Source organism: Cyanistes caeruleus, chromosome 3 (genome assembly GCF_971803275.1).
Source record: "Cyanistes caeruleus chromosome 3, bCyaCae1.hap1.1, whole genome shotgun sequence".
In the NCBI taxonomy this organism is placed as follows: Eukaryota; Metazoa; Chordata; class Aves; order Passeriformes; family Paridae; genus Cyanistes; species Cyanistes caeruleus.
Window position 1 is genome coordinate 17798888 of NC_141703.1, and position 26991 is coordinate 17825878.

At 41.1% G+C, this 26991-nt stretch overlaps 1 protein-coding gene across 8 annotated transcripts in view; it reads right to left on the reverse strand.

Annotated features, from left to right (window-relative positions):
- Positions 1-25045, reverse strand: part of GLRA2 (glycine receptor alpha 2) — a 123625-nt gene extending 98580 nt beyond the window's left edge. For 3 of the 8 annotated variants that reach the window (XM_023918401.2, XM_023918399.2, XM_023918397.2), the window contains exons 1-3: positions 24375-25045; positions 22075-22208; positions 261-328 (exon numbers count right to left, since the gene is read on the reverse strand). In XM_023918401.2, coding sequence (XP_023774169.2) covers positions 261-328; positions 22075-22208; positions 24375-24442 — 270 coding nt within the window. In that variant the 5' untranslated portion in view covers positions 24443-25045. Of the gene's footprint in view, positions 1-260; positions 329-424; positions 493-22074; positions 22209-24374 lie in introns of those variants that run through there. The other 5 variants (XM_023918400.2, XM_023918398.2, XM_023918402.2 and 2 more) reach the window with 4 other exon arrangements.
- Between the last annotated feature and the right edge of the window lie 1946 nt (positions 25046-26991).

Consider the following 26991-nt stretch of genomic DNA (forward strand, 5'->3'; position numbering starts at 1 on the left):
CACTGTCACTACAGACTGTGGTGCAGTCCCTATGTAGGTGTGTTTAGACTTGATAGGTGAGTTTAATTATATATATATATATATAATATAATATAATATTTCTATATATAATTATTATATATTTATTTTATATTATTTTATTTTAACTCAGGTTTTCAGTGGCTTCATAACTTAGTAAAGGTCCCCACATCCTGAGCATCTCTATCCTACATCACATCCCACTCCTTCACAAGATGGCTTCAATGATCAGTCCCACTCACCATTGTAGTTTCTGCTATTGAACCAAAGCTGTTGATAAATATGTTGCAGGTAACATTTACAGGAGGACCTGCAAGTTGAACAATAAATAGAAAAATTGACAGGTTGTGCTCATGACATATATTAAGTACTGTTGTTCTCTTGCCAATGGCATCATAGCACTTACCATTGTGGTTTCTGTGACTGATCCAAAACTGTTGATAAAAATATTGCAAGTAACGTTTACTGGAGGACCTGTGAAATGCAATAAAAATGTTGCAATATACATTGAAACAAAAGTTCAGATCCCTCAGCCTCCGTACAATCTGGTACAGATGTGGCTGAAAACAAGTAGAAAGTGAGTTTTCCCAAACAGCTCACGTAAGTTTTGATTTTCTTTAAAAAGAAAAACATTATCAGCACTAATTTATTTAACTTGGTTTCATTGGAAGTTGTTATATAAACACACAGAACTACATCCTTGCATTTAGAGATTCACAAGAGAGTTGAGTGAGGGCTTTTTTTCTTATCCACAGTACCAGCACAGAATATACTTTAGCACTGCTACCACTCCTCTCTCCCTTCTCCCAGAATTTAAAGTAAAAAGGCTATCACTCCACATTTACTCCACTCTGCAGGGAAAGGTTTGCCACTGAAATTCCCAGCAAGTGAAAATTTTCACATTGACTCCAGTCCACAAGCAGCTCTTCATGCACCTAATCTGGAAGCATCTGGCTTGCCATAACCAAATATTTTAGCAATATCTGTTCTTGCTTGTACATTCCATTAAGCAGCTACTTGTATTCTCTTCCCTCCCACCACCTTTGCTGCTGTTCATCAGTCACTGATGTGTGGCAGAATGAATAGGGACTTAATATTCAATTAGTTGCCTATTAGCCTCCTTGATTTTTTAGGTGTGATGAAATAAACAGGGGTTCTCAACAGAATCAAAAAGGATTAATGCTAATGGCCTGAATTCCAGTGACACAGAAGTTGGTACATGCATTGAGTATCAAGTAATTTCTTCTATCTTTTGCCATTAGTATTTTTAATCACTCCTTATATTTTTAATGTACTTATTTTTATTTATATACTTACTTTTAATCATAATCCTTATAAATTAAAATAATTCAGTGCAAAGAACATAAATAACCTGATTTGTTTTGTAATTCAGATCTGAAATTTATTTACAAAAGATGGAAACATTATTACTTTTTTTTTAGAAAAACGGGAGAATAAACTAATGAGTTCAGTGAAACCCATTGTCAACTACCAAATGCTTTACTACCCACCCTAAAGGAAACAATCATGTTGGTTTTGGGATTAAAAACCACAAGAGTAACATGTTTGGAGGCTGTTAAGTTCCAATGAAGTGTGTTGTTCAACTCGTCTTTTTACAAGAATTGTTTTTGAAACACCTCCTTTTTTATCTTGCAAATGTGTTTTCATTTCCAATACCAAGTCAAAACCAAGTCAAATAGTCTGCTATTTTCCCTCCATATTATCATTTTTGTTCCTTTGAATTTGTGGTATTTCTACTGGCTAGGCACCTTGAACAACACCAGACATAGTGACTCACTGTATCATTGAAGCTGGAAGGAGCCTCTGGAGATCACCCAGTCCCCACAGCCCATCTTTTTCCAGAGCAGGATCAGCTAGAGAAGGTTGCTTAGGACTGTGCCACATCAGACTTAGAATATATCCAGAGATGGACACTCCACAGCTTCTCTAGGCAGCCTGTGCCAGTGTGCAGTCACCCTCACAGCAAAACTCTTTTGTTTAAGTGGAATTTCATGTGTTTCAGCTTGTGTCCACTGCCTCATGTCCTGTAACCAGGCACCACTGAGAAGAATCTGGCTACTTCTTCTTTACTTACACCTCATCAGTTATTCATGCACATGCTTGAGATTCCCCAGAACCATTTTTCCCCAAGCTGATCTCAGCCTCTTCCTGTATGACAGATCCTCCAGTCTCTTAACTACCTTCAAAACATTTTTCTGGACTCATAGCAGTAAGTCAATGTCTCTCTCATACTGGGGAGCCCAGAGCTGGTCTCAGCATTCCAGGTGTGTCTCACCAGTTCTGAGCAGAGCAAAGAATCCCTTCCCTCAACCTGCTGGCCATGCTCTGCCTAATGCAGCCCAAGAGTCCACTGGCTGCTTTGCTGCAGGAACACATTCCTGGCTCATGTTCAACTTGGTATCCACCAGGAGTCCCATGTCCTTTTCTACAAAGCTGCATTCCAGCTGGGCATCTCCCAGATTGTTCCTTCCAAGCTGCAGGACTGCATTCCCTTTCCTGAACACAGTGAGGTCCTGTTGGCCCATTTCTGCAGGTTTTCCTGGTCCCTCTGAATATCAGAAAACTCTCTACGGCATCAACCATTCCTCCCAGTCTTCTATCTCCTGCAAATTAGTTGAGAGTGCACAATATCCCATCATCCAGGTAATTAATGAAGATGTTAAACGGTACAGGTCCAGTACCTGTAGTACAACAGTAGTGACTGGCCACCAGCTGGACTTTGTGCTGCTGGTCACAACCTTTGAGTACTGCAATTCAGTCAGTTTTCCATGCCCATTTGGCTGCTCTGTTGCAGTAGTCTGTTCATGTTGTGAGAGACAGTAACAAAAGCCTTGCTAAAGTTGAAATATACACTCTTCTGCCCTGATTCATGAAGCCTTTCCAGTTGTCATAGAAGGCTATGAGCATTCCAGTTATTTCATCTTCAGAAATCCATGTTGACATCTTCCTGTCCTTCACATCCAGAAATGCCCTCAAGAGGATTTACCTTGCCCTAAGCTCAAGGCTTCAAGGTAAGGCTGGACAGCCTGTAACTCCTGTATTCTGCTGCTTGTCTTTCTTAGAGATAGGAGCGACTTTTATTTTTTTCCAATCTCCACCAGTTGCCATGACCTTTTAAAGATAATTAAGAATGCAACCACCCAACTTCCGCAGCTATACTAAGCACTTGTGGGTGTTTCCTATGTGGTCTCATGGATTTGTCTGTGTCCAGTTTGCCTAAGTGTTCTGTAACCTAGTTCTTCACCACTAAGTTTCTATTGATTTGGACTTTTTCACAGGTCTCAGTGTCATGGGATTCCTGAAGACCATTCTTGACAGTAAAAACTGTGGAGAAAGAGGCTCACAGCTGTTGTCTTGCCAAGGCCATCATATATGAGCATCACAGTTCCAGCTCCTGAGTGCCAGCAGAACCTAGTAAACATGCTTAACTACGTTAGGAAAACATGGTTTATGTATGTAAGGAAATATGCTGCCACATCACAGACTGCAGTCCAGATGTGCAGGAGTAGGTATGTGCCAGAGCACTGTATTTTGCAATAAAGCAAATACCTCCCTCTGTTTCCATATTTAATTATAATGTATTTTACTTGCCTTCTGCTGGTAGGAGTGGAATACTAGAAGAACTATAAGAATTTAGTAAACTCAGTAAAAAAATAGAGAGATCAGGTTTGTTCCTCACCTGAGGAACTTGAATATAAATAAGTCTATGAACCTGATTAGATGCATCCCAGAGTCTTGGCTGATGTAGTTGTCAAATTATTCTCCATGATATTTGAAAAGCCATGGCAACCAAGTGAAGTTATTGGTGACTGGAAAAAGCAAAGCATTGCACCCATTTTTAAAACTGGAAAAAAGGGGACCCTGGGAACTACTGACCTGTGAGCCTGACCTCTGTACTTGTGAAGATCATGGAGCAGATCCCCTAGGAGCTGTGCTAAGGCACGTGGAGGACAGGGAGTTAATTTGGGACAGCCAGCACAGCTCCACCAAGGTCATGTCTTGCATGGCCAACCTAGTGGCCTTCTATGGTAGGGTGACTACATCAGTGGTCAAGGGAAGAGCTACAGATGTCATTTATCTGGACTTCAGTAAGGCCTTTGACACAGTCACCCACAGCTGGGAATTTAAAAGTTGTGTAAAATTTTTTCAGCCTTCAGGAGAAGAGAAGGTCCCAGGGACACCTTATTGTGACTTTTCAATACTTAAAGCAGGACTTTAAGTAAGAAAGATGGGAACAAATTTTTTAGTGGGGCATTCTGCAGTAGGACAAGAGGTAATGGTAAACTAAAACACACTTGAACCTATAAGATTTTTCAAATCTAAGAGTTCAATTAAAATGAAAGCAGCAAACTTCTGTGAAGCATAGCCAAGATTTCAGGACACAATCTAAAAATCTTCAAAGGCAAAGGAAATAATTAACTTGACTTTACTGCCTAAAACCTAAAAAGACTTGACATTACCTACAAAAAATTAAGCAAAGTGTACTTTATAACTAAATCCTTTTCTCCCCCTAGTTTTCCTTTTGTCACTTCCAGTGCAACAAGGTAACAGTCCAGGTGCCTTTCAGGCACATTCAAGATAATCAAAGTGTTCTTTGAGTCATAAGGAAAAAGTTTCTCAAAAGGACACAGGCAAAAAAAACCCACTAAACCAAGTCCAAACCAGGCAGCTCATGCTCAAATCAACCAGAAATGTCTGGTATTCTGATAAACAGCTAAGATATTGCTTCTGTTCCCTGCAGCTCCCCTGCTCCCCCAGAGGGGCTGGGGCTGCTGCTGCTGCCAGTCATCAGGGCTCTCTGATACACTGCCTTCCTGAAAAACCCTGACATCAGCATGTGTCACACACCTCCTGTCACTTCGGGGCACTTAACACTCACAGAACGTCCCTGGCACTCAGCTGCTCACCTTGCCCACAAGAAACCTGAATACACAGAATATTGCCCTGAATGTGCCGCTGCATGTCGCCTCATGTATGCCATCATTCCTGTACCCAAGGTGTCTGTGATCTTATTGCCATCTGGCTAGAGAATGAATCTTTTCCTTATCAGCTGCCAGAGGAGGTGAATCCCTTCCAATGTACAGAACAGTCCCCATGTGGAGTGATGAGTGCTGGAAGAAATATATTTGAGCCCCATCCAGCTCCTGACTCCAGCCTCTGCTAAATATTCTTCAGTATTGATAACACACGGTCACAAATCTTGCTTCATTTGGTATGTTTTTGAGATTTACTTGCACTCTTTCCCTGAAAAAGGAAAGTAGGAGATGATCCTAACTGCAACTAATCATATCTACTTCCTCAGATCCATCCCAACTCCTGTCTTTTTTTGGTGTAGTTTCCAGGTCACACCTGGCAGCCTTTTCTCTTCACATTAATTCCAGCTATATAGCTAAATTGTCCTTAGTGGGAAGGGAATATTATAATCATACAAGAGATTTAAAATGATGCCTCTGCACTTGCCAATTTTCTTTGATATGTGTATTTATTAAGGGATTGTGTAAGGCAAAATTAAATGCAGTACACATAGAGAACTGTGGGCAAAGGAGAGACATGTGGAAGCAAAAATAAAACATAACAAGGCAGAACCACCTTATGGAATGACAGTGGAAATATTGGCAAGATATTTACAGATCTGTGAGGAATCTTTTATCTTTTTCTATACATAGTATTTTCTGGTCTACCTTCTCAATTCACCCCTTGTGCCAATGCAGTCTTTTCTCACTATCTCAAATGGTTTGTTTTGTACATACAGAGGAGAAAGATGAGCCAAACCTCCCTTCTCCCCTTACCTCAGAGAGCAGGGTAATCTAGACTATCTGAGAGGACTAAAATCAATCCTACCTGAGTGTGGAGATAGAGCAGGAATCCAGGAACAGAACCAAGGGGCTAAGTGGGGAGGCAGTGATCCCAGCGGGGACTGAGAATCGCTTTGTCAGCAGGACAGGGATTTCATGTCAGAGCTCAAACAAGGGAGGTGATCAAAATGTGGATGGTGGCAGGGCAAAGAACCACATGCTGACTTGAGCACCAGTAACACACATCCTAGGACAGCAGGGGAGGACAGGGGAACTTGCTGGAGATAGTTTTTAAAATGTGAGTTCTGGAGACAGCTGAGGTTTTAGAGACCATTTATCCCCAACCAAACTGAACAGCCTCCAACATCCATCGGAGTCCTCATGAAACCTGAAACAGGGCTAACCCCTATGGAGGCCTCTGCTTCTGCAGGTGCACTACTACAGGTACTGAATTACCACTTTAAAGTTTGCCAAGGCACCTCTCCATGGCCCTGCAGGCACATCCCTCTAAGTCAGACAAGGATGAACTGCTGCTGGGACACCTCAGCTGGCCATGGTCATTAGACAGGGACAAGTTGTTCATCATCCTAGCTCCTTCCCTGCTCAGAGTGTAGCACACAGGAGAATGACAGGAGAAGTTCTATCAAAGGCAGCTCAGTCCTGTGGCCAGTGGCCATGGCTATTGGGCCAGGGAGACAAAGGCAGCTTTGATGCACTGAAAAAGTTCCTCTGAGACAGAGGGATCCTGCAGCTACTCCAGAAGAAGTGCAGCTGCACGCTTGTTTCCAAGGACACATATAATGTGTAGTCCAAACTGTGATGAGAAAATTCACACAATTTAATGAGTTTGCTTAAGGTTATAGTAAGAAATCAGGAGGCAGACCATAGGTAGCCTTTTTTGCAAGCACCTAGGTAAGATTTCTCTCTTTCCCTATCATTCTGCCTTTGGGCAAAAGCAATCTTTTCCTCTATTTAAACATCATCATCTCATTAGAGTCTTAACAGCTCAGTCACAGGAGGCAAAATTAATGGTGCCAGGACAACATAGTTACCTTAAGGCTCACAAATCAAGGTGACATTTTTTTGCTGGTTAGTGATGCCTTTCTTCTATGAGGTTGTTTTTCTATGGGATTTCTGTCAAGTTCATCACCCTGACTACCTAAGTATAATCAACCAGTAAACACAGGATTCCTTCTTCCTTAGAAATGTTCAAGACAATACAATGTGGATTATTAAATTTATGTAACTTAGAATTAATTCATGTAGGTAATGATACCTACTAAATAAACAAAGAAAAAAAAACCCTCCATATTAAAAAACAAACAAAAATACCAGAACAAAAAAACCCACACCAAACCCACAAAAACCCAAACCAAACAAAAGAAACAAACATAAAAACCCAAAGAAAAACAAACAAAGAAACAAAAGCAACCAACAAAACCAAACCAAACCCAAAAAATCTGTAAGGCCAGAGGTCTCAAGAAATGCAGTAATTGTATGGTATTTTGCACTGATTCAATTTGCTGGTAAACTCAAATAAAGACAAAATTATTGTTCTGCTCCACCAAGCTAAAACCAACATCCTCTGAAAGTTCATCTGTCATATATAATAACTTAGCTTGCTGAGAATGCCATTTGCCCTGGTAGGAATATGGCAATGATTTTGGGTGCTTACTGTTGCATTCAAGACTCAGAATCATATTTTGTGTAATCAATATATATTTATGACCAACAGACTGAGGCTAAGAGTCACAAAAGCACTTATAGAACCAGAGAAAAACCTGAAGAGATCTTTAGGTGTCTAAAGTCTTTTTAGGACTCTCATTCCCATCAATATCACTCAGTCCAAGAATTACCAAGTGTCTGAGAAATACATGTGAGCAATATCATTTATGGAAATGGTATCTTTCAGGCTGGGGGAGGCACAACATGCCCTACCCATAGCAGGTGAGAAACAGAGGCAATGCTGCATGGAATCAGCAGGAAAGCATGACAGATAGCAGAAAGTACCATTTTTCCCTAGTTCCAGCTGCCTATTTCCAGAAGTGCACATGCTGGCAGGCACACATGAAAATATATATGAACAAACAAACAAAAAGAGAACTCTACTCTCACATCCAGATTTAAGCTGCTTCCCTTCACTTGCTTGAGAAAGCATCTATTCAAGAATGGCCATATGAGATGACCTGGATGTAAAAAAGGCATGTGATATTCCAGAACTTTTCTCAGCAAAATACCACTGAGGACTCCCAAGACAAATTCTCCAGTGATTGTCAGGTCCAGGTGATCACAGGAAAAATCACAGAAAGAAAATTCTCTGGAGTAAGTACTCCTAAAGCCATCTCTCTCTATATATATACATTGACACAGTTAGAGCTAAGGGTGAATAGTCAATTCCTGAAGTGGTATGTGAGTTTTCAGCTGTGGGACTATTGCAGAATGTAACTGGAGTCATGCTGGTAAAATCCTATCAACATTTCAAGGAAGGAGAATCCCTGCTAAGATGCACTTTTTTGTGCCTTAAAGCTCTTGCAAAAATTGTTAGATTGGCATGCTTCACATTCAGTGAATGCTTTTGTCCATAGACTCAGTTCTGGCAGAGGAAGGTAAGTCTCACTCTACAAAGTCTCTTCAGTTCTGCATTTGGCATTACAGGATAGTCCATATGATGTGTTCATTCTTCCCTGACTCTCTCTGCTGAGGCTGATAACAGAAACATACATTACTGTCAGCTCTGGGTTACAGTGGGATATATCCACACAGGTTAGCTAACAGACACTGAACAAGAACAATTTTTGGGCACCATTTAATTTTGCTTCACAAACCAGGAGTCCAGAAAAGAAAAGCCCATTAAACAGCTGACATGCTCCTGATTTACCCAGATAACCTGAGCTAGTCTGCAAGGAATATATAACCTGAGCAGTCACAATGGATTTTCTAAACGTGCTAGAGCTGGCTTTCAGGTAGGTGGTTTGAGGGATGGTACCAATGCAGTCATGGCAGGCTGGAATTCACTGGAGGCCATTAACCCCAGACATTATAGCTTGTGCTGAGCTCTATATCACCACAGTGTTGTGCAGCATATCTCTGAGCAAATCACATGAAAGCTCACTCAGATATTTCTACACAACCCTCAGTAGCACTTGTCACTGGGTGCAGCCACTCCCAGAGCTAAAATGTTCCATGTGCAAATGAAACTGTGGAAATAAGTCTAAAACACAGTAAATCAGAAATCTTACATCTAGAAACTTCCCACTGGAACTACAAGATTACAGTGCAAAGTTATTTAGAATTGATGTTAACTTTGAGAATTTTCAAATCAATCCTTTAGTCTTTCATATGTCTATCAAATTATTTTTCTTTCTCTGAGCTTTCCACTAATCTTTCAAATTTCCAAGTCATGACAGGCACCTCTTCACAAGGCACCTCTTTTTGAAGTTTTCCTTCTTCCAATGCAATAGAGCAATGGCTAGTATTTGGGCAAATGGAATTGTTTGCTTTTCTTCTGACATGAAAGATCTGGACCCCCATTTTTCTTCTTATCACAAAACAGTGCCCAAGGTGTATCCTTTGAAGGCCTTTTAATACATACCTCCTTTATTCCTTTAACACTGTCTAGCCTCTGTTCCAGGTAGCCTCTCAAGGCCCCACTGAAGTGGTTCTCAGCCTCTCTGGGAGCAGGTAGCAGAGATGCTCCTCACATCTGAGCCTGGGAAACTGCTCAGCTGCTCTCCCTTAATGAAAGCAGAGCTCTTCCCTGCTGATTGGCATGTGAACTGCATAACATGTGAAGAAGCCTGGGACACTCTTGTGTTAAATAAAAGATGGTATGACATCTATAGTCATGAAATCATGAAATCTGCACACCAGCATAGGGTCAGACAAAGTCCTTCTGGGTAATCTTATTAATAATGTTTTATGAAGCCAGGGTAGCCAACGCATCTAAGTGACTGCATGGAACCACAAGATATAAATATGTTCACTGAGAAGAGAAGGCAGGAGGGAAGATCTACTTAATGAAAGGAGGAAAAAAAAAAAAAGAGAAGTATTAATAATAATATTAAAATGTCGTACTAACCTAGGTTTCTATTTTCAGTCAGAATGAACTGATTGCTTTTTCTTGGCACATTCATTTCAAAATATTTCTTTTAAAAGAAATTTTACTTTGCTCATTTCTCTATAAATATGTCTTTGTTCCTTCTCTGTGATTCTGATTTTGTGTTGCAGAAATTAATGGAAGCTCAGCTATACGTGTCAATATCTATAGTCTCAAATACAGAGCTTAGACAATACCAATCTCTGTGGCTACAGAAAGGACCCAGAATCGATTTTAACTCCTTTCTTGTTCTTCTGAGCCTCAGACATTCACCTTATTTAACAATTCTGCCAGCTTTTCTCCATAATGTTCTTTCTTTTACTGACTGAAGGCATATGCAGGACTTGAATTATAAAAGCAGCTTGGGTGACTAATATTAGAGAGCAGATATTGATTCATGGCTGATATGGAATTATACACCAAATGATACACGGGACACAGGTGAACAATGGGATTTAGGCAAATAGGCTGGCTCAGTGATAGGGACAAATGACAACAGAAATGGTCAGGAGCTAGTATAGATCACCAACAGGTCAGAGACGCTGATGCCAGCACCCACGACATCTTGCACTAATGAAATAAAATTGTCCTTTTATTTTTAAGTATTTCCTATTTTTTACCTCCTTACAATTCAACTAATTTCCACACAATGTGTGCAGAAGATTATTTTGAAATTAATTCCTCCATACTGACTCTCATCTTCAATGCTCCCATCAGTTAATTTGTTGCTTGTCTATCTCAGCCTCCCATCCTGCTCTTCACACATCTCCTTTCCTTTGGGAAATCTCCTATTTTAAATCCCACATCCTAAATACAAAAAAGCATCCATGTTTTTACTACAAGACATCCTTAATGTACTTCTTGGGTGTCTTTCACAAGCATTTTTTTCTGTCTTCAGTTCTTTGTATATATAAAATGACTGGAAGAATGGGGAGTGAGAATTCTTTTTCAGTCTAAAAAATAGGCATCTCCTAAACTGATTACTTTACTTTTTTCTCAATACCAGATCTGCTCTTTGATGCAGGATGTTCACTGCATTGCTCTGAGGAGCACCACACGGCTTGCACGTACGCTCAGAGCTCTGCTGACATAAACCATCTTGCAGGGTCAGGGCATATGATCTTTTTCTGTCTTCTACCACCAACAGTCATGCTGAGCAGAGGTCTTCTACAAAGTCATCCAAATGAGACTATGTCCACATTGAGGAACTTATTGATCTAAATTTAATCTATCCCTAATTATTTTTAACTTTGATAAGTCAAATTTATATTTTAGTAAAAAAACAATTCTGGTTTTAAGAGATTGTGTGTGCTTTACCTCACACAAAACACACCTCTGAAGTGTGACAAAACCAAAACTCTCAGGGTTATGAAGCCAAAGAGTGCAAAATTATTCACAGGGATACAGAGCCAAAGAGCTGAAAACTTCTCACAGATGCTTATTTTTGGATGTTTCCTATAACCAGCCTGACCAAAGGCTTTAACACCTCAGACTGCTCCAGCTGATGGGATATCACTGTCTGCAAAGGAAAACTGCTGCAGTCTGAAATTTACATGGAGTAAACATAGCTTCAGTTTTAGTTTAACATGAGGGAGAGTATGCACGTGTGTTTATGCACAGGCAACAGGCAAATTCACAACTGGAAAAAAAGGAGTTTTTACATATGCTCCTGCTTTGGCACCGTGCGTGTAATTTGCATCTCTTCAACAGCTGATTTAAATTGCAGTGTGAGAGTTTATAGCTACATTCTGAGCAAGCTGTTCTGCTGCTTTATTTATTATTTAGGACTAATTCTTTATCAGACATAGTAAACAGTGCAAGAAGAAATAGCAATTCTGATACGATAGTTTCATAGCCTGAGACATAGACATAAAAACAACACCTATCAGGAGCGTAGTCATTAGAGACAGCCTAACATAATGAGTATTGATCTGGTAAATTTTAATCCTATGTTTTCCCTGACTAATTATGTCAGTTTAAGGAAAGCATTTAGCCTATTCTCAGATATATTTCCCCAAAGACAAAGGCGAAGGAGATAACCCATAGTTGTGTTCCTGGGGTGAAGGAGGAATGAGTTTGTTTGTGCAGCATGAACCAATTGAGTGTTGGCTACCATTCTTTAATGGAGAGTGCCCACAATTCAGCTGGTCACAGCTGTGCCCAGTTTCTTCTCTGCAGCCCTGGGCTTTGGAGACACAGAAATACACAGGTAGAGGTTATTAGATTTTGGAGAAGAGCATCATTCTGCTGCTGTGCTTCCCCGGACAGCCCGCTGTTTATTACTGCCAATACAATCTCCGGCCTGTGGCAGGCAGAAAGAGCTGCAGTGGCTGCTGCTTTGCTGCAGAATAGCCAGGCCCTGGTGGAGGAACCATGTGGTCCATGGGGTACATAGAACATGATGCTTCAGCACAGCAGGGTTCTATTTGCAGAGAGCAGGTAATCTGCAATGGGCTCTTTGTGTGCCCTCCTGAACCTGGGGTCACCAGTTTCAAAATGCCCACCTCAGCAGGGTTGAGGTGCCTCCTTCAGGATCCACTGCTCAGACCACTCAGCACCAGATCAGTATATACAACCTTACACTGAAAAATCAGTCAAGGACTTCAGTCTTTCCTTATAAAACACAATCAGTTTTGTGGCCAATAACAAAACATTGAGAGATTTCATGCAGAAAGGGTCCTTTCCAAAAGCTTCTATGCCTGTCTCAGATTGAAGGGATGCTGACTTGCATCTCTTAGACTACAATGCTGTGGATTTCTAGGAAAATGGGGTGGGATATCTCTGAATGTCTCTTATTCAGAGGAGGTGGGATTCATACTAAAGTGCAGCTGTGGTCACTGCTAAAAATATTTCTATCTTAGCAGTCAGGGCAATGTGAGAGAAGTTGCCCCTAAGGTCTCCTGGCTACAACAGGCACTTCTGTGCATCTCATCAAAGTGGCCAAAAGAAAAGGCTCTCCTTTCTCAGACAAGCAGCTATGTCGAAAGGTTAAAAAGTCACGCTCCCTTTGCATTTTTTCCCTGGCTTAGTCAAGTTTGAATTCTTCGCTTTAAAATAGACTTCTCAGAATCATTTATACTCCTTTGGATCAGATAGAGAACTCTTTAAGCTGAAGGAAAACTGGACCAGAAAATCTTCTATGTTTTGTAGAGGATGGCAGACCACCCAGAAAACACCATTTGTTTGGGGGTGGCAGCATGGCATGTTAAGTGAGTAGAGATCCGCACGGAGAGGAATCTTTTTCCTGTGGAATATAAGGCAGGCTCTGAGATGCCTGGTCGATATAGAGAGATGGAGGAGGAGCAGTGCCTCATCAGAGAGTCTGAATTTGGATTAGGAGAGAGGTGGGTGATCTGTGAAGCAGACTGGGGAAGTCCTGTGCACACTTGAGAGCAAAACTGAGAGAATCTGAGGAACTCTAAGTAGAATTAATGCACTGCCAAGTGTTACAAGCAGATGGGTCAGAGATTTCTAGGGAGGGGGCACCATATTCCACCTAAGTCCTATTTTAAATGCTTTCTTCTTTTATTGACTCATGAAGTGCTAACATGGAGTTCAGGCATCTGAAGTAATCATTATGTCTTCATTCCCTGGCAATACTTGAGTTGGTTTCTGGCACAGTTCAAATAAGCTACTAGGCTTTTCTTATTTAACCCTCATAAGTAAATGAATGCTTGGTGAATTGCACTTCTCTCTCATATACTGCATGGCTTAGATCTTGCACAGTTTCCAGTATTAGAGCCTTTATATTTTTATAAATTTAGAATTTTAATCATGGACTGGGTGTTTATGACATTGGCAGGTCACTATTTATGTCATACATGGTGCATCCTTCGTCTTAGAGTTCTACCAGACCCTGTTTGCATCATCTGGTGGGCTCCTCTCTGCAGGACTTAAAATCACACGTTTCTGTGGAATACTGGGAAATGCAATTTGGAAGTTGAACTGTAAACATACATTTTCTGACAATTTAATCCGAGATTTATGTGGACCCACAGTCGAGAACCCTCCCCCACCATACAACACACAGGGGCAGTAATGCAGAAGAGTGGAAGTTTGAACAAAAGGACCTGCAGGAGGACGAGACCTCCCCTGAAGGCTGAGGTGCCGCCACAGAACCACTTCACTGCTCTGGAGAGTAAACACCTGTCAGATCAGGAGTGCTGCTGGAACTGAGTAAGGCAGCTCCATCTGCTCCCTGTGTCACAACCTGTGCTGCTGAGAAAAGGTGACAGTGGGTGACTCTTCCACGAGGTATGGAGGGAGGACCCATGTGCTCTCAAGAGAGGTGAGCCTCTGACCCTCATGCAGCACACCATTACCCGCTGCTGCTGGTTCATGTGGGTACCAGTGACAGCCAGGAGCAGCCTGAGGAGTACCAGGAAAGATTAGAGCCCTGAGCATGGTGATAAGGGACTCTGGAGTGCAGGAACCCCTTTCATCAATCCTGCTAGAGCTGCAGTCAACTGAGCTGCAGCTCTATGTCCAAGGCCAAGAGCTCGTGTCAGTATTGGGACTGGTGCTGCTTAGTGTCTCTGCCAGTGACATGGACAGTGGGACTGAGTGCACCCTCAGCAAGAGCTCTCAGGGCACACAGCTGGGTGGTGTGGCCAACACACTGGAGGGAAGGGACACCATCCTGAGGGTCCTTAGTGGCTTAAGAGGTGAGCCTGTGTGAGCCTCATGAAGTTTAATGAGGCCAAGTGCAAGGTCCTGTATGTGGGGCAATGCCAAACACCAGTAGAGGCTGGGCAGAGAAGGGATTGAAAACAGCCCCGAGGAGAAAGACTTGGACATGACCCAGCAATGTGTGCTCATAGCCCAGAAAGCCAACCCTGTCCTGGGCTGCATGAAAAGCAGTGTGGGCAGCAGGGAGAGGGAGAGTATTATCTTCCTTTGCTCTGCTCTCATGAGACCCCACCTGAAATACTGCATCCAGCTCTGGTACCCTCAGCACAGGACAGGCATGCATTAGCTGAAACAGGTCCAAAGAAGGGCCACAAATGTGAACAGAGGGCTGGAGCACCTCTTCTGTGAGAAAAGACTGAGAGAGTTGGGATTGTTCATCCTGGAGAGGAGAAGGCCCTGGGAAGACCTTACAGCAGCCTTTCAGTCTATCTAAAATGAGGGTACAAAAAAGATGGAGAGGGGCATTTTACAAGGACATGTAGTGACAGAACAAGAGATGAGGTCTTTAAATCGAAAAAGAGTAGGTTTAGACCAGATATTAGAGAGAAATTATTTTCTGTGTGGTGAGACACTGGAACAGGTTGCCCTGAGAAGTTGTGGATGATCCATGCTTGGATGTTCTCATGGCCAGGTTGGCCTGAGATCTGAGTAATCCTGTCTAGTGGAAGGTGTCCTTTCCCGTGGCAGGGGGGTTGGAACCAGATGATCTTCAAGGTTCCCTCCAACCCAAACCATTCTAGGATTCTATGGAAATCTACAAAGGAAAAAAATAAAGTAAAGAATCTGCCTAATAAAACTGCATATTTCTGTTTTATGAATTCACTTTTCCAGTAACTGTGTAAAACAGATTTGAAGATTATACATGTATATACTTACAGTAAATTTAATGTACATGTTTTTATATGTTCCAAATATAAACTGCATGCTTTCTAAAACCAAAATACAACAAGATCTTTAGTGAGTGACCCAAGGGCCTTGGCTTCAACTGCATAGAAAATTTAAGTATGAACATGACACTGTATATGATAAAAATACTTTATTTGTATTAGAACATGATCAAAACAATAGCATCTCCTCCTTTGATATCAAAGGTCTTTGACATTTTCATAAATCCCCTTTGCAGTTTATGTAGCAGCAGAATAATATTCCATGACAACAGCCAAATCTATTGATATCTCTTAATTAAAGAATTGGTTCTGAATAAAGGCAACTCACCAAAACAATACGGAGGAGTGTGGCTAAACATTTATACATAAAAGAACTGGACAGATGAGGATCTGCTTGGATGGCAGGCAGCATTGGTTAGCTTGTGCTTTACGCTGCTGCATGCTCACAGCCTTTCTGGCTTGCCTTGGAAGCAGCTGGCTGTGGAAAGCTCAGAGAGAGATCCAGGGAATGAGCAAACAGCCAAGCAGTGTATCAGGGGTGCCTTGAGCTTGCTGTCTGACCCCGTTTGTCTGCTAGCCTAGACATGACCTAACTAGCCATGCAACTCATCCAACCTATTCATGTTCTGAGAAAGAACCTGAAATTAAAGTAAGAGAGTTCCATAGCCCCCTTTTTTCCCCCAAGAAGTTTTAAAAGAAACACAATTAAAAGGATTCTTTTGCCTGAAAATGTGCATACCTAGGGCAGAAACTGAGAATTATTTCCTTAGCTTCATTTCTGCAGTTAAAGAAAAATAAACTGAAACCGAATAAACCCCTTGTCCTGTGGATAAATATTCCTGTGCAGCATCTTACTGTGCAATAAGGTGTGTGTACATGGCTTTATCTGAAAACATTGCAAAGTTTTAGATGTGTTTCAAGACAGAATACAAACCAGAAGCTTAATTTCCTAGTAATATGTGCTTGGCCATCCCAAGCAACTACATTTAGGACTGCAGTGGTCTGGCCAGACCTGAAAACTGGAATGGTAGTCTCCCTTCTCCTATAAGGAATCCTCATCCCATGCCCTAAAACCTGAATGCACCAATAGTGTGCCCTTTCTTACTACACTCTGCTCTGCCTGAATGAGATTTGAGTCTCCATTGGACTTGGCCCTTTGTGAGGAATAGCCCAGTATGGGACATTCACCACATCAGACTTCAGGGCCAATAATTATTACCAACTGAAGTGTAGTGGGAAGGTTGTTAACCACTAGAGAACAAATTGCTACAGTCCCACAGCTTATCTTCAGCATGTTTTTCAACTTCTATATGTCTAGATTAAGGTCAACTTTTGCAGACAGATCTTCTTGTCATGTACATAGAAACTGATTTTATTTATTAAGCTTGATGCCATTAATTTCACCCTTTAATGTCATTTGGTGTTTTCCATTCATGTTTTTTTTAAACATTTCATTACTGGTCAACTCAGGGGCCAAATAAGTAAGCAATGGGTTTGAACATATGGGAAAACCTGATCCTTGCTGCCAAGGAGTTAAAGTATTAAAGTGCATAAGCCATTTCCTGTAATAGTTATCAGGCTAATTGTCAGTAAATTACTTAGTCCATGCGTTTATTATTCAGATATAAACCCATGGACTCGGCATGAAAATGACATTACACTGCTATAATCACAGACTAATCTTTTACAACTATGGCCCTACACCCCCAAATTGCATCACTAACAAAACAGCGGCTTTTGAGCAAGTTAATTCACACTGTATTGCGACATCCAGTGATGAGGGTAACATTAGCAGGCACTATTGCTGCACACCTCCATGTAATCCCATAAAAATCTGAATAATCTTCAGTAAATAATGATTCAATGGGAAAGACGGAATTTAGAACATGGAATGAAATTCAATACAATGAAAATCACTATCGTCTTCATTGCAAAATTTTCTGTACCTGAAGATAACACACTTCTGCAGTTCTTGGTGACCAATTCCCCTGCTCTGTACCCAGTGCATGACAACCAGCCTATTACTTAAAGTATTTGGCATAAGGGACATAGCAGTGCCTATAGATAATGTGTTTGTTTTTTTTATCTGATAATTTCTAGATTGCATTTAGATATTTAGTGGTGATAGATGATGAAAGTGTAAAAAGTCGAAATAATTTAGTAACCTCTGAAGATCAACACCTGCTCAGAAATGTTAAATTCAAGTTGGCATTCCGTGAGCCCCAAATCTCACAGTGTGATTCAGTTTTAGACTGATCCCTTGTATCCTGGCATTACACACAGTGCTCTTGAGCCTGAGCTGAATGTACACTAAGCTAAGATACCACTTCACTATCCCTGGTTTCTAGAAATGAAAAAGCACATTCTTGGTTAGTTTCATAACAGAGGTGTCCTACACTGCTATTTCTGTCTTTTCTTTAACTTTGAAAGCAAAGTGAGCACTAGAGAAAGTAAAAGACATTACTTCTCTTGTGTTTTATCATTTAAAAAAAGTATACAATTAATATTAATAAAGTAAAAATGCATTGTACAAGCCTCACCTTTTATTATATTTCAGAATCCATGCTCAGCTGGTGTATAATTGAAGAAGACACTGCAAATGAACTCATAGGACCATGAGCATACATTTGCTGTCAACAGAAAGACTCTCAGGGACTTCAGTTAGTTCTAGATTGCAGTCTTCATATTTATATTTAAAAGTATTCCCCTCTGTGTCCTTACACAAAATATTAGCCTATTCAAATTCAATGAAAGATAAGTGGAAGATGAAAAAGTATGCATTAAATATCTGACAGAGTGATTAAAGAAGGACAGTTATGAGAGCTGTCACTCTGGCACTTCCTTCTGGCTTTTCATCAGGGGGACATCCCCTCTTAGTGTCTGGACATTTTGTATCCAACCACTTGAAATCAAAAAGAAAAAGAAACACGTTCCTTTGTGTTCAAATGATTGTATAAGACAGAACAATACAAAAGAGAAAGTATCTTTCATTATACTGTACTGCTGGGAAAAAAAAAAAAAAAACAAGCACAGAACCAAAAAAAAAAAAATAATAAAATAAAAACCACCAAAAAAATCACAACCAAAAAACCACTGCTGTTGATGTCGAAACGTTTATATATTCACCTGTTGCTCTCCCACTATCTTCCTGAATTTTTTAATTTGCAAAAACAAGATAGGAAAAAGCAGTCACTAATGAAGAAATGCTTTATCTGGATAAAACACCTTTTTCTAGTAAGTGGCATTTTCCTCTTTCTTTAGAGTGCACAGCCTTTATTTCACAAACTAATCTAATAGCTGCTGTTTTCCAGTAATTCAAGCTAGTCATAAAAGTATATTTAATTATTGTATAATCAGAGGCATAAGATAAATGTGTTCTACTCAGTTGCACTTCCATAGAATCAGAGCTTTCTGACACTTTAAAATGCCTGTAGTGGACTCAGAAAAAGCTGTGGAACTGGTCTAAAGCAGAAAAAGCTGGACAAATGCATCGGTAGAATCAGAGAATCACAGTATGAACAGAGTTGGAAGAGACCATCAGGATCATCAAGCCCAACTCCTTTCCCTGCACAGGGGCCAAGAGGATCCCACCATGAGCCTGAGAGCCTTGTCCAAATGCTTCTTGAGCTCTCTCTGGCTTGGTGCTGTGACACTTCTCAAGGAAGCTGCTCCAGTGCCCCAACCACCCTCTGGGTGAAGAATTGTATTCTAATATTGAACCTAAACCTCCCCTGCCACAGCTTCAGGCCTTTCCCTCAGGTCCTGTCACTGGTCACCAGAGACAAAAGATCAGTGTCTACCCCTCCACTTCCCCTCGTGAGGATGTTGATGACCACAATGAGTTCTCCCCTCAGCCTCCTGCTCTCCAGGCTGAACAGACCGAGGGCCCTCAGCCACTCCTCAAACAGCTGCTCCTCAAGACCCTACGAGGAGAGGCTGAATAGTGGCACAACTATCTTGATTCATGTCTTTTCTGAAACACAGTACGCAATTATCATCCCCAGACTAAAATCAAAGCCAGATAGAAGATCCCTAGCTTAAACCATTTCTCCAGTAGCCTCTTTTATGATAAAAAGTTAATTCCTTAAAATACAAAAAGTGTTATGAATCAGGTACTCATTCAGCATTTCATACATTCTTCCATTTATATGATTTAGAATATCAGTATTGTACAATAGGCCTTAATCCCAAAACTATATTAGACATATTTATAAATGTTAAAATTACCAGAACAATTTATTATGGACACAGTAAAGTCTCAGTTAAAAAATAATAAACTTTATCATACTAACTTCAAGCAAAATAAATTTATTTTGACTCCTTTGCAGATGTCCTTATTCTTTAAAAGGAAGAAGTATGCAATATAGAACAATAAGTATTTTCAATTTTTTTGAAACATTAATGAGACTTGGGAAACTAAAACATGGATGTTGACTAATAAACAGGGTTATTAGCTGACAAGGTTTTGATGTGAAGTTCAAAACTGTGTGACTTAACTCTGTAGTTCTAAACCCTGAGGTTCAAAATACCATCCAAATGAACATAGCAAAGAACAAGAAGAGCTTTCAGGCCCCTCACCAGATGACTGAGAGCTCTGGGAGAGCTCACAGACACAGAATTATGAGAAATCATTGAAGATCTATTTATGAGTTCAAACTGCCGTGAAGTGCCATCCTGCTCTGGAGTGTGACTTAATAAAGAAATCATAAACCAATATATGGCAGATGCTTTCCCAGTAAGGTCTCATATGTGTCAACAGGCAGCAACTTCACTTTGGGAATGCTAACAAGATCCAGGACTCAGAGGGGAGAAGTGTCTGTGAAGCAGCCCAGCGTGCACCACACGGTGCAGCACCAAATACCTGCTCTGCACTTCAGTGTCAGGGGAGCAGAGCTACGAACCTGCCTCCAATGCTTCTCATGAAATGGCTGTAGACACATCCTGGGGAGCAGTAGAGAGCTGTCTCTAAGTCATGTATGTACATGGGACTGTTGCTATTGCTGTTTTTTGTCTGAGATACAAGAGATGAAGATTTTTTAGTGCAAACCCCCCTCCACTGCACCATTTAAAGAGCAGCAAAATGTTCTTAAGGATTGATACCATGCTCAATTTAGGCAATTTCTGCCTTCATTTCCATTCTCTAAAGTTTCACTGATACTCATGCAAACACACAAAATGAATGTGAGAGACTAATGCAATATTACTTACTATAAACTGATGTGGACACCTGTTCAGGAACTCAATAAGCACTTTGAAAAATACTCTGAAAATAAGACTTTAGACTTCACTGCCTCGGGTTTCTTAACTTGCCAGCTTTCAAACCTTTCGATCTGAAATCCATACTGGTTTTCTCCTTTCTCAGGCATAGGAAGCAGTCAAAAAAAGGCCCTTTGTTCTAAATCTTGTAATTTGCACTTGCAGAACAGAGAGAAGAAACTGATCTTTGATCTGAATTTAATTAAACACTTTTCTCATTGACATGTGAGCTTCTTCTCTCCTTACAGTTCATTCACTGGCTAAGAAATGATTATTTTTTCCAGCCATTATCAACTTTCACAGCACTGCAAAAAAGGCTTAATGTCAGGAAAAAATGCATTTCAAGGGCCAAAGCTAACAGATAGGAGTTGCAAATGTACATTGCCATGAGATTTGTTAAGGGAAAAAGCATTCTATCAGTTTTCAAAGCAAAACCATATTCTGAGCTTTAAATTGACATAGAGGAGATGATTTTGGTGGAATTATTGGACTGTCTCAAAATGCTAAATATTGACAATGAAAACTTCTCTCCCAATTCCTTTCATAGAAAGCCACAACATATTCTGTGCTCTCTTCTACAGGGATTTACAGGACTACAGCAAGGAAAACTTGCATTGAGTAATAATGTTTGCAAAAGAAGCTTCCAGTACACAGCCTTCTTTGTGCTGGGATGGTGGTGATGATATTCCACAATTCAGTCAAAATTCTTGAAGAAAAGTGGGCTGTCATGGAAGTGCCAAATAGAATACAGTTTGTATATTTTGTAGGGATCCTGAGACATTAGTTCTTATCATTCATTCAGCATTTGCACCATAAAATCTTCTGTGCATATTCCTTGAGTTCCCCCTACCTTGGGGAATAAACTTTTACTTTCTTCAAGTTGAAAAAAAACATAGATTTTTTTTATTTCTTCAGACACTGCTACAAAGAAGACAATATCTCAGCATGGAAGGTTTAATGATATTGTCTTTGTGGCTTAAAAATCTTAGGAACAAGTCATCTCATTTGGTTTCAGTCTGAAGCTCACAATCCAATTCACTATATTCAATTAGTAATGTTTTCAGAAGCATTTTCTGACAGCTGAACATTACTGTCATGTCAAAAGAGGGTTTTCAAGCTCTGGACCCTTATTATCAATACTGCTCCGTCTCCTAGTCCAGCCCATGGATCAGCTGTTTTCCATGGCACTATAACACTGGGAAAGTGAAGTTATTGGAAACATAAACTAAACCCAGAGTTTAAAAACCCCTCAAAACCTATAATTTATCCCAAACTTTATCAATTAATTAATTAGAAGTCTTAGAAAGCTTACCTTTAAAATTTGGTCTGATTCTAGCATCATACCCCGATGTCCTTCCCATCAATTTGTCCAAAAAATCTGAAGGAGACAGGGTCTGTGAGGGGGATTTTCCAGATCTTGAATCATGTTCTTTACAGAAAGTCGTCCTAAATAAATTATTAGCCACCATTAGCTAATATTTAGCTCGTATTGTATACAAGTCACGGAGAAATTACATCACTAAATAAAATCGTCTCAACTCAGTGAAGGTAGAAATTAATATTTTTAAAGAGCAACATACTCTACCTTTCATCTGAAAACTTTATTCTAGAAATAAAGATGAGTTTGAGGTATCATGCATGAACACAATTTTCTATTCAGGAAAAACCTTAGTTTTAAAAATAATTGCATTACAGTTTTAAGCTTTTAGAAGATTCAATTTGCTCTTCACCTTAACATGTAGATCCACCTTAGAGTGATTTTGATCTCCTATTTTATATCATTATTTTAATTCCATGAATGCTGTTAAAATGTTATGTTAATATTGGTTTAAGGTGGTCTTAAACTTCCAAACAACAGCCAGCAACACTCAGCAAGCAACACTGAAAAAACCCAGATTTTTTAACATTGGGAAAGGTGCAGATAGAAAAAAAAAAATTAAAATTGTTTTTTACAGATGCTACCCCAAAAAAGATTTGAATCATTCTAGTGAGTGTCTGGATTCTTTCCCAACATGGCAAAAAGGGTTCCAGAGTCAGTCACAACTGATCTTAGGGGGGTTTCACCCCCATTCCACGAGCACTGAACAATAAAATTTAGTATCACCAGGTAGTATTCATATACAAGTTCTTTGAGGACCTCTGTTTCAAGGATTTAAGAGAAAACTTCTGGTACCATAACATGTGTGTGAAATGCTGTGTACATAGCACATTACATATTGCAAGCACATAATGTATTGCAGAGAAAGACAGTTTAGGAGTTCCCCATGGTTGTTCCCCAGGGAGAAAGAAACTAGAATGAAAATGGTCATATTTGGTGTGGAGAGGCTCAGATTTAATAATAAAACATTATCTTAAGTCTTAAATAATTAATTTCTTTGTATCTGTTTCCACTTTATCTTTGAGCTAAATTAAAAGTAATTCTGACTCTAACTTATTAACCACTCTATGTTTAAATATTTGTCCAAAGGGAACCTCTCAGTTTCAGGAGTGTTTCATGGGGTATTTTCATGCGTCTACATGCAAGTATAAAAAAAATCAGATATACATGTGATCATCTGAAATGAGAAGCAAATATCAAATCCTTTCTCTCACTACAAAAGGAAATTGCTAAAACGTAAGGTAATAGTAAATAGTAATTTCATGTGGTGTGATTCCACACTTTTTTTTCAGGTTCCATTTATAGGAGGCGGTTGCTTCCTTTTGCTTTTGTCAATGACAGGGTACCATTACAAATATTTTTAATATTTAGTACACAGCAGATGATGTATCCAACTTACATAATGAAATAATTCAGTAAAGAAAATAGAAACTGGAAAATTAAGATAGTACACTTATTCACATACAAATTACTTCTGTTTTCATTCAGTGTCCAGTAGTTACGAGTCGTGTTGTGAACCCAGGCTCACAAATATAAACAGTGTTTCACTCTGTCATTACATGATACCTCCTTACTCTTAGAGAAACACTTTTATATGTAGATACATCTGTAGGTGCAGATGCACAGCAGCATACAGTCCAATAATGCATCTCATCTAAAATGCTATTCTGGTTAAAAAGACTGACCTGTTTGCTTAGTACCACAAAAAAAGTCAATAGCTGAAGCAGAAGCTCATGAAACGTTAAGAAAAAATCAGGAACATTGTTACTTTTAAGTGAACACAATACTAGACTGATCCAGGGCTTTCCAAAATCAGAGGGCTTGTTCCCTAATTTCAAATAACTACATCCCTGGCAAAACTGTTACAATCTTTTAAAAAGATTGAAGAGAAGGGAATCAAAGCAACTTCCTAAACAACCTCTGCCAGGAGCAGAGAATTTGCACTTGGGAAGAAAAGCCGAAGAAAATGTTCTCAGCTACACTGATATATAGTGAAAAAAACCCACATCTTTGCATCAGAAAATGGAAAATAGATCACCCAAACTTGAGATTATTATTTTTTGTGTTTGTTACCAAGCAACGAGTCTCTGAGTGTAAAAGGGATAGTCTATATAGAATGAACACAAAACATTCTCAAATACAGCAAACAAACTAGGTTATTGTGACGTAGTATCTTTATAGTTATGATTCTCACAACCTTTTGACAAATATTATTATAGAGTGGTATCACCTACCTGAAGTGGTTTGTCTCTAAGAAAAATGCAAACAAGGTTGTCAAAATTTTCACTAGCTGCCGGTTCATTCCTCCTGCTTTCTGTGATGATTTGGAAATATCCCAGAAACGATTCCAGAGAGATGAAGGGGAAAAGTAAGCTGCTGCTGCCTAGATTTCCAAATTCAGCAATAATTTAATTTTCTTGACAATCAGGAAGAGAAGGTCTGGATCTCTACAAAGTGGGGGTAAAAGAGAAGTGCCAGTCCTTGGAATCATGGTCAGGTCAAGCCTAGGCTCATCTCCAGCAGTCAGCACAAAAGATATAAGGCATCAGACACAGTCGTTCCCCCGACTTGCTTTTGGTGATGGAGAGGGGAAAAAAGAATAAAAAGAATTTAGAAAAACACCAAAAAAAAACCCAAAAAAAACCCCCACCAACAAGCAAAAAGAAGAAAAGAAAGGGAAATAAAGGGGTAAAAAAAAGGAAAAGAAAAGAGGAGAAAACCCAACTATGCGAGGAGCATCAGGCAAAAGGGAACAGCGCTGAGAGCAGTTCTGCTGTCGATATGTTTTATTCCCCTTTCGCTGAAAATTAGTATTTATGAACGCTGGTGGGGCTACTGGGTGGCTCTGCTTTTCCCCTCTTTGGCTGGGGAAGCGTCGGCGCTGCCGTGGGGAGGGCGGGGGGGCTGCGCGGCCGGAGGGAGCGGGGCTGGGGGAGCCGGGCGCCGTGCGGGGCTGGGGCGGGCGGGAGCGCACGGATTCAGCGCTCGGACAGCTCCGCGCCCGCGCTGCGCATGCGGGGCTGAGGGAGCGCGGGGCGCCCGGGGGCGGCCGCGGGGGCGGGCGGGGACCCGCGGGCCTTGGGGGCTGCGAGCTGCCGGCTGCTCCTGCGTGGGCTGGGGGTGTGTGGTGTGTGTGTGGGGGGGTGTGTGTGTGTGTGGTGTGTGTGGGTGTGTGTGGGTGGGTGTGTGTGTGTGGGTGTGTGTGGGTGGGTGTCACGCGTGGGGCTGCGGAGCGCCGCTCTCAGCGGGGCGCGGGTGCGAGTGCGCGCTCCCGCCGCCGGGGGCGCTGCGCGCCGCGGGCACGGCCCTGCCCGGGCGGGAGCTGCGCCCCTTCCCTCCGCCCTGCGCCCCTTCCCTCCGCCCTGCGCCCCTTCTCTTCTCTTCCCTTCTCTTCCCTCCTCTCTGATCCCCTTCTCTTCCCTCCGCCCTGCGCCCCTTCTCTTCTCTTCCCTTCCCTTCCCTCCGCTCTGATCCCCTTCTCTTCCCTCCGCCCTGCGCCCCTTCTCTTCTCTTCCCTTCCCTTCCCTCCTCTCTGATCCCCTTCTCTTCCCTCGCCCTGCGCACCCAGCCCGGACAGAGCCGGGGCTCATGGCCGTGCGTGAATAGCGAAATTGCGGGTGTGGAGAGGAAGGTGCTGCGTTCTTGCCGGTGCTGCCAGCCGCTAGGAGGAGAGGCACCAGGCAGAAGCTGATGCACAAGTTCCACCTGAGCGTGAAGAACTTCGCTTTCAACAGTGTGGAAATCAATTCCTGCAGAGAAGTTGGGATTTTTACCCATCCTGCGCTCACAAAATAAAAGGAACTATTGTTCCTTCTTCAGTTTTACGTTCCTCTATACTCTCTTGCCAGCAGAATCAGTCCACCTGAACAGTGCTTCACTTCCACAAGAGTATTTGCACATGCACACATTTTTCTTACCTCCAAGTAAAAAACCTACAGCTTCATGACAACTACTGTTACCATGTGTCTAGTCATCTTAAAAAAAATGCTTCTGAAAAAGAGTTGTTCTGTTCAGACATTAGCAAGAGATCAAAGCCACATACTGTTCATTAAATGAAACTCAGTTGTTGCATTTTGTTTATTTATTTTAGTTTAATAAGGTAGAATGTATCTGAAAAAAATAGAAATAAAATAAAATATAGAAAATAAAAAAGTATAGAAAATCATAGAATTGTGGTTGCAAGGGACCTAAGATATCATCTAGTTCCAACCCCCCTGCCATGGGCATGGACACCTTCCACTAGACCAGATTGCTCAAAGCTCTACCCAGCCTGATCTTGAACACATCCAGTAATGGGGTGTCCACAACCTCTCTGGGCAACATTTTGCAGTACCTCACCACCCTCACAGTAAAGAATCTCTTCCTAATATCTAAACTTGCCCTTTTTCATTCTAAGGTCTACCACTACATGTCCTTCCAAAATTACTCTCTCCAGCTCTCTTGTACGCTCCCTTTAGGGATTGGAAGCTGCTGTAGGATCTCCCTGGAACATTCTCTTCTCCAGGCTGAAAAACCCCAACTCTCTCATAGGAGAGGTGCTCCATCCCTTGGATCACCTTTGTGGCTTCCTCTGGGCTTGCCCCAACAGGTCAATGTCCTTCTTGTTCGGGGTACCCCCTGAACCTGCACACAGCACTCCAGGAGGGCTCTTACAAAGCAGAGAATCAGCTCCCTTGATCTGCTGGTCACGCTGCTTTTGGTGGAGTACAGGATGTGTTAGGATTTCTGGGCTGCAAGCACACATTGCCAGCTCATGTCCAGCTTCCTGTTCACCAACATCACCAAGTCCTTTCCCCAAGGGCTGCTCTCAAGCCATCCTCTGCTCAGCCAGCATTTGTTCTTGGGATTGCT